This window comes from Pteropus medius, unplaced genomic scaffold (assembly GCF_902729225.1).
Source record: "Pteropus medius unplaced genomic scaffold, Ma_sr-lr_union100, whole genome shotgun sequence".
Classification (NCBI taxonomy): domain Eukaryota; kingdom Metazoa; phylum Chordata; class Mammalia; order Chiroptera; family Pteropodidae; genus Pteropus; species Pteropus medius.
This window is the reverse complement of record NW_024344378.1, coordinates 37,847,219-37,863,793: the sequence shown is the minus strand read 5'-3', so window position 1 is coordinate 37,863,793 and position 16,575 is coordinate 37,847,219. Positions and strand designations below refer to the sequence as shown.

The following is a 16,575-nucleotide window of genomic DNA, read 5'->3' as shown; positions in this document are numbered from 1 at the left end:
ATCAACTATGCCACAGTTTTTGTTTTTAAATTTCTTTTTGGGTTTCATGATCTCAGATTGAAGTCATTTTATTTTTAACATAACTGCATTGCGTCTGTGACCTTCTGTAGTCTCTACTCCATTCCTGCATGTCTCCATCACTACTCAAAGACTCCAAAACCAAGGCCCAGAAAAAACATAGATTTTTTTTTCCTCCTTCCAAAAATTCACCTCCCAGGTTCTGCTTTCGTCTCTGGTTCCGTTTATACTGTAAGAATTGACACTACAAATGACCTTCTCTTCAAAGGAAATATTTAAATCCCTCCCACTGTGGCATAACTTTTCCCTTTGGCCTCAAAAATACAACCATGAAGAATAAATTCCATATACATGTAAAAGATGTTTACACATAACAGCAAAGGAAGTTGCATCATTACAACCTACTCACTATTACTTATTATTACAACATTTTATTTTCTATCTTATTTTATTCCATAATTTGGGCTGATTTAGAGAAAAGCCTGCAATGATATGTACAATAATATCTACATCTTTTCTGCATCCTGGCTAAAACCTCAAATCCATTTTTTTTTAACCTAAATTAATTTCCTCTATTATGTTCACATGAAGTTAATCTGATTTATTCTTATGAATTTACATACTGCAAATTTTTCTTAACAGCTTGCCTTTATACACCATAAAATTCAACTATTATAATCCTATTGTTCAATAATATTCAGTAAATTTATATATTTGTGTCATCATCATCAGAAGGCGGAATCCTTGTGGCTGTTTGTAGTTGATTCTCATTAACAACCTTAGGCAACCACTGATATGCTTACTGTATTTTTCTAGAAATTACATGCAAATGGAATCATAAAATATGTAGAGTGTTGTGTCTGGTTTTCTCACAGCATAATGTTTTGGGATTCATTCTCATTGTTGCATCTATCAGTAGTTAGCTCCTTTTAAATTACTGAATAGTATTCCGTGCACTTAACACTTTTAACTTATCCATTCAGTAATCGATATACATGTGTATTGCTATTTTCTCACTGTTGAGAATGATATTGCTATGAACATTCACTTAAAAGCCTTTTTGGATGAATCTGTTTTCATTTCTATGAAGTAGATACCTAGAAGTACAATGGCTGGGTTTTATGTTAAGTACATGATTAACTTTTTAAGAAATTGCCAAACTGTTTTCCAAAGTGGCTACACTTTTTATTCTACCAACAATGCATGAGTGTTCTAGTTTCTCCATACTCTCACCAACACTTTTTTCCCCAGTCATTTGTGATAATAACCATTCTAGTGGGTTCATAGTGGGATCATATTTTGGTTTTAGTTTGCATTTTCCTAATGACTAATGATCTTGAACATCTTTCTGTATACTGATTAGTTATTCATATGTTTTCTTTGGTGAACTGTTTGTTAAAATTTTTGGTCATTTTTCATTGGATTGATTTTCTATTATTGAGTTATAAGAGTTCTTTGTAAATTCTGGATACAAATGCTTTATTAGATACATAAATGTAAATGTTTTCTCCTGACATGGTTTTTTAAAATGTTTCCATTTGAAGAACATTTTTTAAAAATTCGATATAGTCCCATGTATTATTTTTTTATGTAATGCTTCGAGTGTCATATCTAAGAAATATTTTCCTCACTCAAACTTAGAAATATTTTCCTCTGTAATATTTAACACTACACAAATGTTAGTGAAGCGTGAGGTAAGGGTCTAATTTCATATTTGTCTTGTTTTGTTTTTGGCATCGTTCCAGTGCTTCTTTTTTCTTTGGTTCCAGCTGGGATCAATTGTCTTGGCACCATTTGTCAAAAGGACTATCCTTTCCCTATTAAATTGCCTTGGCTTCTTTGTGAAAAATCAATGGATCACATATGTAAGGTTATTTGTTTGTTTATGGACATTCTATTAGGTTCCACTGCTCTAAATGTCTATTTTTTATGCCAGTGACACACTATAGTGATTACTAGAGTTTTATGATAAGTTTTGAAACTGGATACTATAAGTCTTCTAACATTGTTCTTTTTAAAAATTGTTCCGGCTATTCTAGCTCTTTTGCATTTCCTTAAAAGTTTTATAATCGGCTTGTCAAATTCTATTTTAAAAAATCCTGCTGGAGTTATGGTAAGAATTGTATTAAATCTAAGCCTCAATTTGAGAAGAAATGACCTCTTATTAATGTTGTTTTCCAATCCATGAACATGGACTATCTCATCATTTATTCAGATGTTCCTTAATTTCTCTCAGCAATGCTTTGTAATTTTTAATGTATAGATCTTATGCTGCTTTTCTGTCTCTAATGTCCTTTAGTATTTTTCCACTAGCTTGCCCAGTGCTTAAAATCTCTCCTGCCTTTTGTTTCAGTAGGCATGAATTCAAACTCTCTCCCCTATTGCAATAGTCTTGAAAAAAGCCTCCCTTGACTCTGGCTGGTGCATAGCCAAGCTGGAGAGATATGAGAATATCCAATGAGCAAGAGTGCCTCAGACGCCCACTGTCCTTAACTGAAGTTCTATTAGTTTTTCAATAATAAATGTTACTCGATTTATTTGCCTCTAGTTGATTTCCAGAGATCTGAAGTGGTTGTTTTTGAAAATTTGTCCAGTGTTATATATGTTTGTCGGGGAGAGCATTTGCTGACTTTTTATTCTGCTACAGCCACCCTCCAACATTTTAACAAGTCTGAATTTCAATGCCATTGCTATGAACAGTTAAGTGGTTATCTGCACTTTGAAGATTACTCTGTGCAGTCTTTTTTTGAGCACAGATCATTTATTAAAAAGATATATGTTCCCATAGCATTATTGTTACTTCGCTGTGTTTGACCATACAAAGAAGAATTTTCCTACGTTCATAGCGTGTTTTCTTTTTATTTAGCTCTTTTTGCTCGGTGAAACATTTCTTCCAGGCTAGGTTAATACTTCATTGTTTTTCTTATTCTCTCTCTCCTTTATTTTTTCCCCTTCTCTGAAGAAGTTTGTTAGATGCTTTTGAAAAAGCTAAATAAATTCTATTCACTAATTATCTCTTATCTATAAGAATATTTATACTTTCAAAAAGAAATGTTAAGCAAACTAGTGTTTTGACCTACCAAATTCTAGTCTTTTATCCTCTCAATTTTCCAAGTAGAGAAGTGACACTCACATCTATAATTATACTTCTCCAGCTCTTTTGCCTCATTATGAACTGAGTCCATTATCTGCTTACATGCTTCTCAGTTGACATTTATGGAGACAGATTACACATGAGAAAATGGGGAAAGACAATTGGGGGAGACAGTTACACAATGCAGACAATGTTGGACAAATTAACTCCAAAATTCCTTCACAAATTTTGAGCATTTGCCATTTAAGCTCAGTGATTTATTTACATTCCAACCTTTAATTTTCCTGAGTAACTTTTACTGTCTGACTTAATAATACACATTTGTTTGCTTCAAAAATTTTCTGGCTATCTTTTCCAAAGTTATTTTTAATAACTTTAATATGTTTTTCAACACACACTTTCTCCCATAGTTTAGTGTGCAGTTGGGTGTTTTTTGTTGAGTTTTAGATGTTCAGCTTATTGTTGTTGAAGGGGAGCAATCTGGGGACGTCTCTCACTCTGCCATGTTTCTCCTCCTCCCTCTCCCATATTTTGTATGTGCTCAGATGATATTTGCATATACAGAAGACATACATTCATTATTAAGGGTTAGAATTTGAATTTTGCTTACTTAGGGCTAGGGTTAGTTTATTATCCCTATTTTGTAAAATGGTGAAATTAAAACAAAGAGTTCAAGAAGTATGCTCCCATAATAATAGAAATACATCAACTATGATTAGGTAATATTTATTTATCACCTGCTATGTTCTAAGTACTGTTCTAAGAGTTTTAGTTGTGAGAAGTTATATAGTCTTTACAATAACACTATGAGGTTGATCCTATCATTATCATCATTTTATAAACTGAACAGTGACAAGCAAGAGAAGTCGAGAAAGTCTCAATGTTACATGGTAATAAAACTAACTAACTTGTAGTGATCTACCATATTTAGTCTATATCAAGTGCCGTTCTAAGAGCTTTCTATGTTTAACATATTTAAACAACATTCAGTAAAATTATATAAAATCCAATAGCTATTATTACTGTCATCTTGTATTGAACATGGGTAAACTAAGGCATATAGATGTTAAATTACTTGTTCATATTCGTGTAGCTAGTTAATAATCAACTTTAGGTTGGAGATCTGCATATCCCTGGTGAGGGTTGGAGCTAGTATTTGAACTCCAGCAACCTAACATCAGAGCTCATGCTTTACTACCACTTTCTGCTCCCTTGAAGACAAATTGTATGTGAGTTTTTGGAAGAATTATTGAAGTTTAGGATTAAAAGAAACTTCAAAAGTGACCACCTATTGAAAAATCTATTTTACATCTATTGCAAAATCCTCTCCAAAATTTCTCAACAAGTTTTGTCCAGACTTTCTTTGAAAATTTTCACTAATAGAGAATATACAAACCCCAGGGGCAACTCATTCTGAGTTAATATTATTAGAAAGTACTTTCCTCTATTGTGATGAAATTTGGATTTTTACAGGTAAAACTAAAATTCTTGGAACCTCCGTTGGCCCCCTGAAGTCACAAGAAATGTTTAATTCCTCTTCACATGATAGCCCTTTAAGTGTATGAAATCAAGTTTTTAAGGAATCTTCGTTTTTCAGTTTAACTGTCTCACAAAAAACACATGTCTCTATATAACATGTCTCTGAGTTCTCTCACCACTTTAGTCTCTCTCTTTTGGACCAAAAATATTATAAATGTTCTTCCTAAAACATGAAGCACAACACGTAATATTTCAGATATGTTCTGAACATTGTAGCATAGAACAAGGTTAAAACTTCCCATTTCTTTCATGAAAATAGTATAGTGTAATGGTTAAAAGGGGCGATGCTGAAATTAGCTATCTAGTTTTGATTTCTGCTTCCAACACTTATAACCACATGACTTTTAAGGAGTTTCTTCAACCCTTTATGCATCAGTTTCCTCACTGGTCAAATAAGGATAATAAGCATATGTACTCTGTAGAGTTGATATGAGGATTAAGTGTGATCATAGAGCTAAATAGAAAAAGTCCTGCATATAGTTCAGACAGTGTAGGTAAAATTATTTAAAAATCCAGGCACTTATTGTAGGTCTCCTATATATAAAGACATTGACGTTGCATTGAGGGAAAAGTTATAGGCTGTGTTCCCTAGGCATTTCCACTTAAAATTCTAGACTTTATACTTCTTGTGAAGCAACCTATGATTGCATTTGATTTTGGAAAATCACATATCTTTTGTAGTTTAATACATACTTCTGTTTCATTGTGAAAGTTAAGACTTCATTTTTTTTTTTTTTTTTGTCACCAAACTTGTCTTCACCATTAACTGCCAAGACAGATCATGATGGCTTAGAAACCTCATTTACAAATTCTCTCAGAGTTTTGAGGTCTAATTGTTTGGGCCCTCAATACTGGAAGCACTTAAAGGTATTCCTTAAATCCCTCATTTACTTTGCTTCAGTCAGCCTTCCCTGATGCTTTTCTATTCCTCTGCAATCTGAAAATCCCTCCTGACAGAGAAATTTGCATCAAAATCTGTCATTACACCACGAACCTGAAATTGATAACTTCCTCTGTATTTTGCTAAAAAAAAAAAGTGACTTTGATACTTTTAAAATATCTTTTGTATTTTGTAACCACTTTTCTTCATGACTTTAGTCTTTAAGACCATTTTCCTATGGTCTTAAAAGGTCTATAAAATGCCTATGACTTTTATATATTTTCCAAGTATGGGTCCTTCTTTTGTACACTCAGCAATTCCTTCTACAGGCATTTCTTGAGTGTCTACTATTGCCCGGGGACTGTTTAGGCACAAGGGATACAGAGGTGAATACAAGAGTCATATTCCTTGATTTACATCCAGTATCGAGTGTGAATCTTTGATTATTGGATTTATCTCCCCGCCTTTTTTCCAACTGAGGATAGCATTCTTTTACATGCTGAATTTTTAATTGTTAAGCATCATCTAGTTCTTCTGAAATGTATTTTTAAGTTAGAGTCTCAGGATCATAAAGCAGTTTTCACTTTTTCTCTTTGAAATTTCTTGAAATCAGTCTGCTGAATTTCTAGGTCGATGTCTAATATTTTTCCTAGCATTTCTCTTCCATTATGTTCCCATGATTTTGCAAAACTAAAGACAGCAATACGGGGTCAAGAGGCTTTGCCATAATGTGCACAGATGTTGGTGCATGTGGAAGTTAAGTTTTAAGTCTCAGATTTTTTGTTTTGGGGTTTTATTTTAACTTATTTTTCATTATTCCATTATAATTATGCATGTACTTTTCATGGATTTCTTTATCACCAAGATATTTTGACAACTCTCAAGAGTTTTATTAGGGTATACTCAAATATGAGAAGAGAAAAGATTCTCTTTTCTACTTTTTATCACATTATTATTATGAATTTAAAATTTTGTCTGCATTTTAGGAATAGCCCTGCTCTAGTCTATGCCATCCTTAGTATATGGACTTGGAGCATGTTGCAGTTTCCACTTGATCTGGCAGGTAAGTGTCTTGATGTTTGGTCAAAGAAACAGAAAATGACAACTCTTGATTATAAACTGTAATAAAGCTAAGGAGGCATTTGAGAGGATTATCATTTTAATCATTTCGATATCTCAGTGTTAGTGCTAGTTCAGCTTAGATGAAAAGTAGATTAAAACTTAGGAAAGCCGTGAGCAGATCATCTTTAGTACATGGTGAGCCTGACATAGTTGAGTAGATAAGAGTACAGCTTTATATTCACTTCACACAGCGGTTCCATCATTTAAGATTTGTAAAACCTCCTGCAAGTTAGTCAACACATCTATGCTTCAGTTCTTCATCCATGAAATGGGGATGATAATTACAGTGATGACTAAATAAGATACAACTTGTAAAGTGCTTAGCACAGTTGCTGGCATATAAATGTTATCTCTTGATATTTTTAGGAAATCATTTTCATGCCTTTGTCAGACCCATATATTGGAACATCACAGGGAATAAAAGCAGTTTCAAGGCCACATGGAAAATTAAAATTTTCCTCAGTACTGGCCCTTGGAATCCCATCGGTTTTCTTTTAATAAAGACATAAACCCTTAAGACTTTGCAAGAAATAAATTGTGTTACAGGTATTTCATTATTAGTGATGATGCGGAGCTGCATTGTCTAATATGGTACCTACTAGTCACATGAGGCTATTTACATTTAAATTAAAAATGAACTAACATTAAATAAAATTAAAAGTACAATTCCTTAATAACACTAGCCACATTTCAAGTGATCAATTGCCACACATGGCTACTGTATTAGACAGCACAAATATAGAACATTTTTACAACCACAGAAGATTCTATTGGGCAGCATTGATCTGGAGTTATCCCCTAATTTCTAGGAACCCTGGAATTTTGATTTGGGAGTTCTCCTGGATGCCATTTTACTCTGAAGAAATTCTAGGGTTTAATAATTATGTTTTCCTTGTGCCTGACTTCTTTTTTATGGCACACTCGATGGTCTCAAGATTAGAATTAATCTTAGGGCAGGGGATATTTCATTTTTTCTGCATCTTTTTTGGCGCATTTCGATAGGCCTAGAGGTTTCAGAAGCCATGTTAGACCTTAGCATCTACTTTCTGAGACAAAATTATCACCAGAATAGATGGAAAGTGTGTGTGTGGCTTTTTGGAAATACCAAAAAATCTAATTACTAGTTAATAATTACAAACAAATGTATGCCAATAACACCCATCCTCCTCTCTCCCCAGGCGTGCGCGCGCACGCACACACACACGCGCGCGCGAAGGTTTTGTCATAGTGTCCTAGAAGGTTCTCTGTACACATTGATCAGCTGGTGTCCTTCTGATAGAATATTAGGCACCATTACTTTAGATGTGGAATAACACTCTTAGGAGGTCCGCTTTTTCTGATCCTAACTTCCTAGGAAAGGCTATTATTAATCTTATTTTTTTGTCATTCATTCTACTGATCCTCACCCTCCCATATCTTGTGGTTTATAGACTTGCTAAGAAAGTTTTTATTTAAGAAAGAAATTTTGTAAACTTTCAGGGGTGATAATGTTATGCAGCTGTTTGAAAAACAAAGACCAAATGTTACTTTTGACTAAATCACTATTGTATTTTCCAACAAACAGTACATTATGTTCACCCATATCAAAGCAGCTTCATAATATTTGCAGGCTTCAGTAGACAAGGTATTCTTTGTTTGAAAACTCCAAATGGAAGGCTTCATTATTATAAAGGGATTATTTTCTGCCCTTGACCCTGAATTAAATTTACATTTTAGAAATTAAAACAAAAAGGTTCATTTGTTGATTGGACCTCCTTTTGTTCAACTGGAAAATTAGTAATTATATCCAGTTTTTCTTGTAAACTGTGAAACAAATCCATAAGGAATTAGACAAGATAAAATGACATTTATTTGGGCTTTTTTCACCACCATTAGAAAAATGTTTAATGTGACTTAAATTTGAATTTGAACATAAGTGCTTAAATTTTCACAACACAATTTACACATAGGATCAAGTGAGTCAACCAATAAATAGGTAAATCTCAAAGAGAGGATAGAGAAAGATATGGATTATGTATACTCTTTTCCAACTGCAAACTTAGCAGTCTGGTAAGTCTTTCATTACCCCGAGGGAAAGCTAGAGTGAGAAAGGAGAGGAGCCAGGGCTGTTATTCTAACAGAAACAAAAAGAGTCAGTGAAGAGGAGCTCCTCTCCTCAAAGATATCATCGTTATCCCAGTTTTCCAAGAAGGAAACTGAGGCCCAGGCAGGTTAAGTAACTTGGCCAGCATCTCCTTGCTAGATAATTAGGAAGCCGGGAGAGGCAGCCGGGATCCTGACTTGAGGCCCTGAGTGGCCTGCTGCACTGCCTCCCTGCACTGCAAACCCATGGTGGTTTCTTCTCTGTTCTCTCCAACCTAGTTAACCGTGCTGTCTGGGTGCGAGGGCTAGAAGGTGATCTGCATTTTCTACATGGATAGAAACTAGAGGGCTAGCTTTCTTGGGTATGTTTTATTGGTAATATAACAGATTATCAATGTTGAATATAACAGATTATCAATGTTGAATATAAAATGATCAATGGCAGGATGGTTTCACCTGTTGAGCCAGAATGAAATTACAGAATCACTCCCAGTTGTGAACTAGCACAGCACCCGTTGTTGATAAATTGTTCCCATTTCATTCTGTCTTACTTTTTAACATTTCAGAGATATATGTTAATTGGTCTGTTTTGTGATTTCAGTACAGCATGTCGTGTGCCCCTTGTCTGTGACAGCAAGGGGGTTCCTCAGCCTATTCTTTTGCCAATACAGTGCTGATCTGTGGAACATTGGAATCAGTGTCTTCATACAAGATGGTCCCTTCCTTGTCGTGCGTCTTATACTGATAACCTATTTTAAAGTGATCAACCAGATGCTGGTGTTCTTTGCTGTGAAGAATTTCCTCGTGGTGATGTTGCACCTTTATCGCTTGGTTGTGTTGGCATTGGATGTCCGTGCCTCCTTGAGAAGTCAGCCAGAAGGCCTGAAAAGAGAGCACAGCTGCCCAGCTGAACCAGCTGAGAGTGGGGTCTCACCTGAGGACAGGGAGAGTGGTTCTAAGGAGGGCCTAGCTATGCCTTTGAGGGCCTCACCAGTCGCTTCCAACGACTCTTACCCCACTCCATAGTTATTTATTGACAACAGCATGCAACTGGAACATTTGACTTTCCGGTTCTTCTTACAAACAGAATCTTTCTCTCTCTCTTTTTTGTTAACATTGGCATATGATAATTTTTAAAGGAACAACATAAAAAGTGATCTTAAACCTGTCAAAATATATCAATGGAACCACTCTAAAATGGAGCTGGAGCTACCATGCCAGAGGAACTGCCTTGCACGTCTCATGCTTCAAAATTTGGAAAGTTCAGACAGGGCAAAAAAAACCTTTGGACAGGGCCTAAAGCAACCTTGTATCCCAAAGAACTGTTTGGAAGGATAACAAGACAACAGACATTATGACTACCAGACTGGTGGCTACTGAACCAAAAATTAAAAACCTTGTCTAGAATTAACATCACTATGTTATGTCATCTGTGCCAATAGAAATGCCTTCTTTCTATTGATGTAATTGTTCTCCTTCCCTTTGTCATGAATACCCTTTGTTTTTTTCTCCTAATCAGAGCACTATTGGGGCTTTCACCGGAGTCAGTGAATTCTGAATAACTATTCTAATTGATCTCAAATAAATGCATGTTGTTTCTTGCTTTAAAAAGTCTTTATTTTTAGGTTGTCAAACCAAAGCTGAGGAATTTTCTTTTTTTTTTTAACTGAATGGAAAAGACTTTGATTAGTGGCTATTGCTACAACTTCTGTGTGATGGTATCAAATGTCATAGTTGTTCAACCACTAAGTGATTTGTTTGTCTTGAACTGTTTGAAAGCTATGGACAGGGTTACAATGACATGCCCTTAAGAGACTTAGTGCAGACGAACTGTCATGGCTGATACCTGAAAACAGAGAAGCTTTGAACTTTGGCTCCATTGTCAGACTATCTCATCTGATCTTTTCTGCAATGTCTCTCTTACATAAAATAATGTACATTCAGTGAATGCAGGACAAATAAAGGGAAACACACCTTTAAAATGGCCTCACTGTGGGCTAGAAGCAGTGAGAATCTCTGCCTAGCTTCCATAGCATTGAGAGCCCTATCCCTTGCCACACAGGCCTTGCCAGAAAAATCATTTTTCTGGGCTGATGTGGTATTCCGTCACGGCGCATATGCTCTTATAGAAATTTTATTGCTTTTGGCTTGGGCCCTGCCAAATTCACAGCAAGCCATTTCAGTTACAGATCTACTGGTTGCAAGGCAGGAAATACTGGTAACACTAGCAAAGTCACAATTTCCACTCTGAGCGTGATTTGCAGTATTTGTCAGTATTTTTCTTAACTCCACTTCACCGTTTTCTATATCGCCAAGTTGAATTATGTGGGTCGATGCAAGGAAGCATGGAAGTAGTGAATAACAGTGTATGTCAGCAGTCGTGGTAGCTTCTCTGAACTGCCACTGCTGGAGACGGCCTTTGGTCTCAAGGAAGATGTTGGCTCCAGAGACTTGCATCAGCCCTACACACAGCCAGCAGCCCTGGATTAGTGACGGGGGTTAGGCTGTGGCACAGTATCATGGAAATCAGGAAATTTGCTTTTCTTCCCTGCATTAAGGATTCATTTCCCCAGTATTGAAATAGTCATACTTTCCCTTTATATACCTCTATATTTTCCAGATGGAGACGACTCAGAACCTTATAAAATGATTTTTGCTTTTAAAAACATAGTATGAAAATTTACCTGGCTATATCACAGTAATTATATGAAGCAAACAGTCCAAAACTGTTCTTTTAGGGCTCAAAGCAGTTACTCCTTGTTATTATGCTCAGGAATTCAAAGAGACATTAAAGATAAGGCAGGGTATGACCTTAAATTGAGTGTGACTTATTGACAACTAATTGAGATAATTTTATCTATAAATCTGTGTGACATGATATCTGTTCAAAATATTTGATAAAAAATTTCATAAGCGAATTCTGTTTTTATACAGAGAAATTAATAATTTCAAATTAATGGCTTCTTCAGTTCTTGACAGCATGTATTTCTATCTCTTTTTTCCTTGTGTTTCTAATTTTAATAATATGATTATTGTAAAATTATACATGGAACTAATGGAATACATTTATAATTTTCCATAATAATTTTATGAAAGATCAGGAAATTGTATTTATATAAAGTAAAAAACTTGACAACTTTTAAGCACATTGTTATTTAAAATGCTTAGCAATTGAAATCAAAATAATCACTGCTATTTATAAAAAATGCCTCAGCAAAATCTGTTTTTATGTTGACTGTTTTATGGTGAATGTTTTCCTCCACAACATGTATGTGCTACTTATTATTGCAGATTTGCTCATGGCATACTTTTCATGTTTTAATTTTTTCTTCTAGCAAAACAAACATTGGGCCTCTAAAAATAGATAAGTATAAAGTAGTACGGCTGTTGCAAGGATATTTTTAAATGCTTTAAAATCTGAGACTTGGCTTGGCTTTGTGAATGAGTTTCGAGTGTTTAACTAAAGTATTCCGTAATTAGCACTCCTTGTAAGGTCTGGGAAATAGAAAGTCCAGAATCTAGCTTCACTTAGAGTGCCAGGAAGGCGAAGAGTGCCCAGGACCATCTCAGCAATTACTGGTGGCAAAAATAGACATACATACTCTGCAATGTTTTCCAGGAAAATCCACTAAGGGCAGCATTTGTTAATCTAACTGCCAGTACTCCCACTCTTTTGGACTTACTGTTTTTATTGTAGAAAGAAAATCTATATTCATTTAGTTCATTTCAAAATAAAACCTAAGTCCAAGTTGTATCCCAAGGACCCCTGATGAAAAGTTAAAAATATATTCTGTTATTATATGTTTTTATTGTAAATTGCTGAACATTGTAATGTTTGAAAATATCCAAGTGTTTGCTATAAAGGGGCTAAAACAGTAGTTACCTCCCATATGTTGGCATCCTGGGACTTGCTTCCATTTTATTTGTAATAAGATAACTGACTCAGATCATATGCATAATGTGATGCAGGCCATACCTCCGTACCATCCTCTACAGACACATACCAATCCCAACCACTGAAGAAAGTGATTCATTTGTTATTGTTGTTGTTTTTTTAACTGCTTGATTAAAGCTCGATCAAATGTCCTTCCTAAAAACATATCATTTCACTTGTGACAAAACACAGTATACATCTTTTGACGATGCTGTGTAAAAACACATCTCATAACTCTCTTGTGCATTTCCTTTACCCTTACTAGATGAGTCTCAGAGGCCATGGCTTGACATTGCAAGATTAGTAAGCTGTCTTTGTCTTTGATTATTTCGTTAATTTTTATTTAAGCTAGAAGAGATAACATGAAAATAAAATTTTGCATTGGCAATAACATCCTTTCTAATTTTCCAAAATGAAGATTGTTTTACAAATTTATCAATCGGCTCTGTTATAGTTCTGCTCACATGTATCAGCACCTCAGGGCTTAAAAGACCATAAAGGTATGGCTAAGAAATATCAGAATTTACTATTATAACATTATTAACTTGTTATTTAATAGAAACTTTTCAGAGCCCTGGGAACGCATGCATTGTAGGTGCACATGCTTTAGGATTTCCACCCAGTTTTCAGAGTTCAACATTGACTCTTATTATCTTTCACATTTAATCTCAATGACTCTTAATCAACTCCTTTGTTCAAAGGGAGAAAGAAATGCAAGAGGCCAAGTCTCTGTCCACTTTCACTCTACTCTAGTGCCAGGAAAGTGAGATGCTTAAATATTGCAGAGCCATAGAGATTTAAGTGAAAACAACAACAACAACAAAAACAATCTTGAATCGTAAAAAGAGACTTTGGAGTTAAACTAGGCAGCTGAAGGAGTTTATAGCTCTGAGGCTTCAGATAACTTTCCATATAATGGGAGTAACTATAAACAATGTTTGAATAATCAACTGCTAAGGCCTTATATTTTATAGATGTTCATCCTCTGAATCTTTCTTATAGAATATTTTATAAGAATATTTTCTCTGAATTACTCATACTTATACTATTTTCCTATGAATGACCTTTGTATTTTATTATATATTCATTAAATAGCTTGTTTATAACTTTACCTCAATGTCCGTGTTTTGCTTGACTTTTTTGGCTTTGTTCTCTACTATAATTCATTTCCTTTAGTTTTTAAGCTCTGGCTTAAAATAAAACTGATTTATTTAGAGTATGACTAAAGTGGCATTTCAAACTAGTGAGGAAAGACTGACCAACTTTATAAATGATGTTGGGAAATTTTGTGAACCATCTGGAAAAAATAATGTTAGATTTTTATCTCACGCAATATATAGAAATAAATTCCAGATGGATTATAGATCTAAATGTAAAACTGAAAACTCTAAAATATTAGAAGAAAATATGGACTGTGTCTTCAGCATTTGGGGAACAGGAAAGATCTTTCAAATCAAGACGTGAAATTCAGAAGCTATGAAAGAAAAGATTGAGAGCTTTTCCTATGTAAAGGTTTAAAATTTCTGACTGGTCAAAAGTATCATGAATATATCACCAATTTTTTTTTTTTCTAAAGATGTCAGTGCATTCATGCAAGAGAAATGAGAGGTAAAGATATTAGAAAGGAGGAGCCAAATTTATTTTTTCTTTATAGAAGATGAGTCTTGAACATCCAAGAAAAGCATATAAAAACCTAAGAAACTATTAAAAATAATCTAAAATTATGCAAAAATCAATGGCTTTTCTGTATATGAGCAAACATCATACAAGCTATATATTTGAAGAAGAGGTGTTCATACAACATGAACTAGAACGAAAAAATACGTAGAAATAAACAATAAATGTACAAGATCCATGTGAAGAAAACAAATGACTTTTTTATTCCTACAGCACCTGGTACTCCACCTAAGGTGGTCTCCCGTCCAGGTACTAACGAGATCCGACCCTACTTAGCTTCCGAGATCAGGTATGTTCAGAAAACAAATGATTTTGAGGAACATCAGTGACTAATTTAACAAATAGAAAGATACATTCTGTTGGGGAATGGTAAGAAGACAATATTTTAAATGTATCAATTTCTCCTAAATTTATCTATAAATTTAACACAATCTCCATAATGAGATCAATAAGATTTTTATCTTTAATTACTACTCAAGCTGATTCTGAAGATTTCATGATAAAATAAATATGAAAGAATACCTGGAAAATATTAAAAGGAAGAAAAGAACAAGAGTACTTTCAGCATATTTAAATATATCATAGAGCTACAATAACCAAGAGAATTCAATTCTGTCAGGCAGAAAAATGGAACAGAATAAGGTCAAGCAATAGATTGAATTACATACGGATTTTGATATATGAACATCATGAAGGAGAGTAATAGAGTTATGAGTGGTTTAAGATTTTTAAAATATCAAATTGGACCCCTTCCTTAACCCTTATGTCTAAAATATTTTCAGATGGATCAAAGAATTAAATATTAAAAATAAAAAATAGAGACCTTTGCTTTTATAATCGCAATGGGGAGAATGTTTTCTAAACAAAATATAAAACTAGAAACCATACATGATTCATAAATTTCATGTAAAATTAAAATTTTAACAACATAAAAATGTCATAAATGAATTCAAAAGTTGAACAAACTGGTAAATATTTTTGCAACAAATATAATAGAACATTAGTTTTCTTATTGAGCAAACAGCTCTTCCAAACTAGAAAAACAAAAACAAAAATCACTCTTTGAAATAATGAGCACAAGATATAAGTATGTGATTCACTGCAAAAGGAATAGTTAAAGAAATGCAAATCAAACCACAATGAAATACCATTTTTCAAATGCAAACGAAACTACAAGATACCATTTTTGAAATAATAGGTTGGCAAAGATTCAAAAAAAAATTAGAATGCTGTATTACAGGGGATCAAGGGAAGCAGACATTCTTAATCATTGCTAGTCGCTAGGAGATAAATTATTATATATTTTTTTTGAAAACAATTTGGCAATATCAGTCAGATAAAAATTCATTTATCATCTGACCTAGCAATTCAACTTCTAAGAATGTATCCTACAGATAAGTGTATGCAAAATGTGTGTATAAGGCTGTTCAGAGCAGTATAGTATCCACCAACAGTAGTTTCTATAGTAGCACCAATAGGGTGATTATTAAATGACGGGACATCTATACACATTACCATGTAGCTGTTAAAAAGAATAAGTAGATCTGTAAGTGCCAGTTAGGAAAAATCACTTAGATATTTTGTTAGGTAAAAGTAATAGAGCAAACCATGAGGTTAGCATATCACTCTTTCTACAAATGCTATTCATGCCTTTATGGATGGCTAGTAAATGTGTGAAATGATGCCCAAGTCTCCAGTGATGATGGACATTCCCACCCTTTCCTTCTTTCAAAAAAATTTTCTGCTTTCTATAGTTTGAAAGTTTAAAATTTTAAGTATGCATTCCTTTTATTATTTTAAAAACAATTACTAATAAAAAGAAACCCTACCAACTTATAGAGCCTATTATCATGTACAGATGCTGTGATATTTTCCAAATAAAGAAAAAAACACACACATACATCAATCTCTTTCAACAAAGACAAAGACGTTGCCATTATAATTAAAGATGATCTTTAGATGCTTTAGATAAATCAAAGGTTTAAACCATGTCAAATAGTGCTTGCCTTATGAACCATCAAACCTAGGGAAATTAAATAATGAATAGATCTATAAGACCACAGAAAAATCAAATAGACCAAAACGACTCATTTGGTATGGATGAGTGCTATGGAAATACTTTGAAATGGCCAGCCAAACACTTTTGCTCTCTCTAACACTTATGGAGCCACCAAAACAAACCATAGAATTTCACATTGAATTACATAGTCAAGCTGATTTTCCCAGGAG

General features: G+C 34.0%; 1 protein-coding gene across 1 annotated transcript in view; it reads left to right on the top strand.

Annotated features, from left to right (window-relative positions):
- Nucleotides 1–10,346, top strand: part of TMEM26 (transmembrane protein 26) — a 32,777-nt gene extending 22,431 nt beyond the window's left edge. Inside the window, 2 exon segments of the mRNA XM_039871899.1 lie at nucleotides 6,518–6,594; nucleotides 9,337–10,346. Coding sequence (XP_039727833.1) covers nucleotides 6,518–6,594; nucleotides 9,337–9,761 — 502 coding nt within the window. The 3' untranslated portion in view covers nucleotides 9,762–10,346.
- The last annotated feature ends 6,229 nt before the right edge of the window (nucleotides 10,347–16,575 follow it).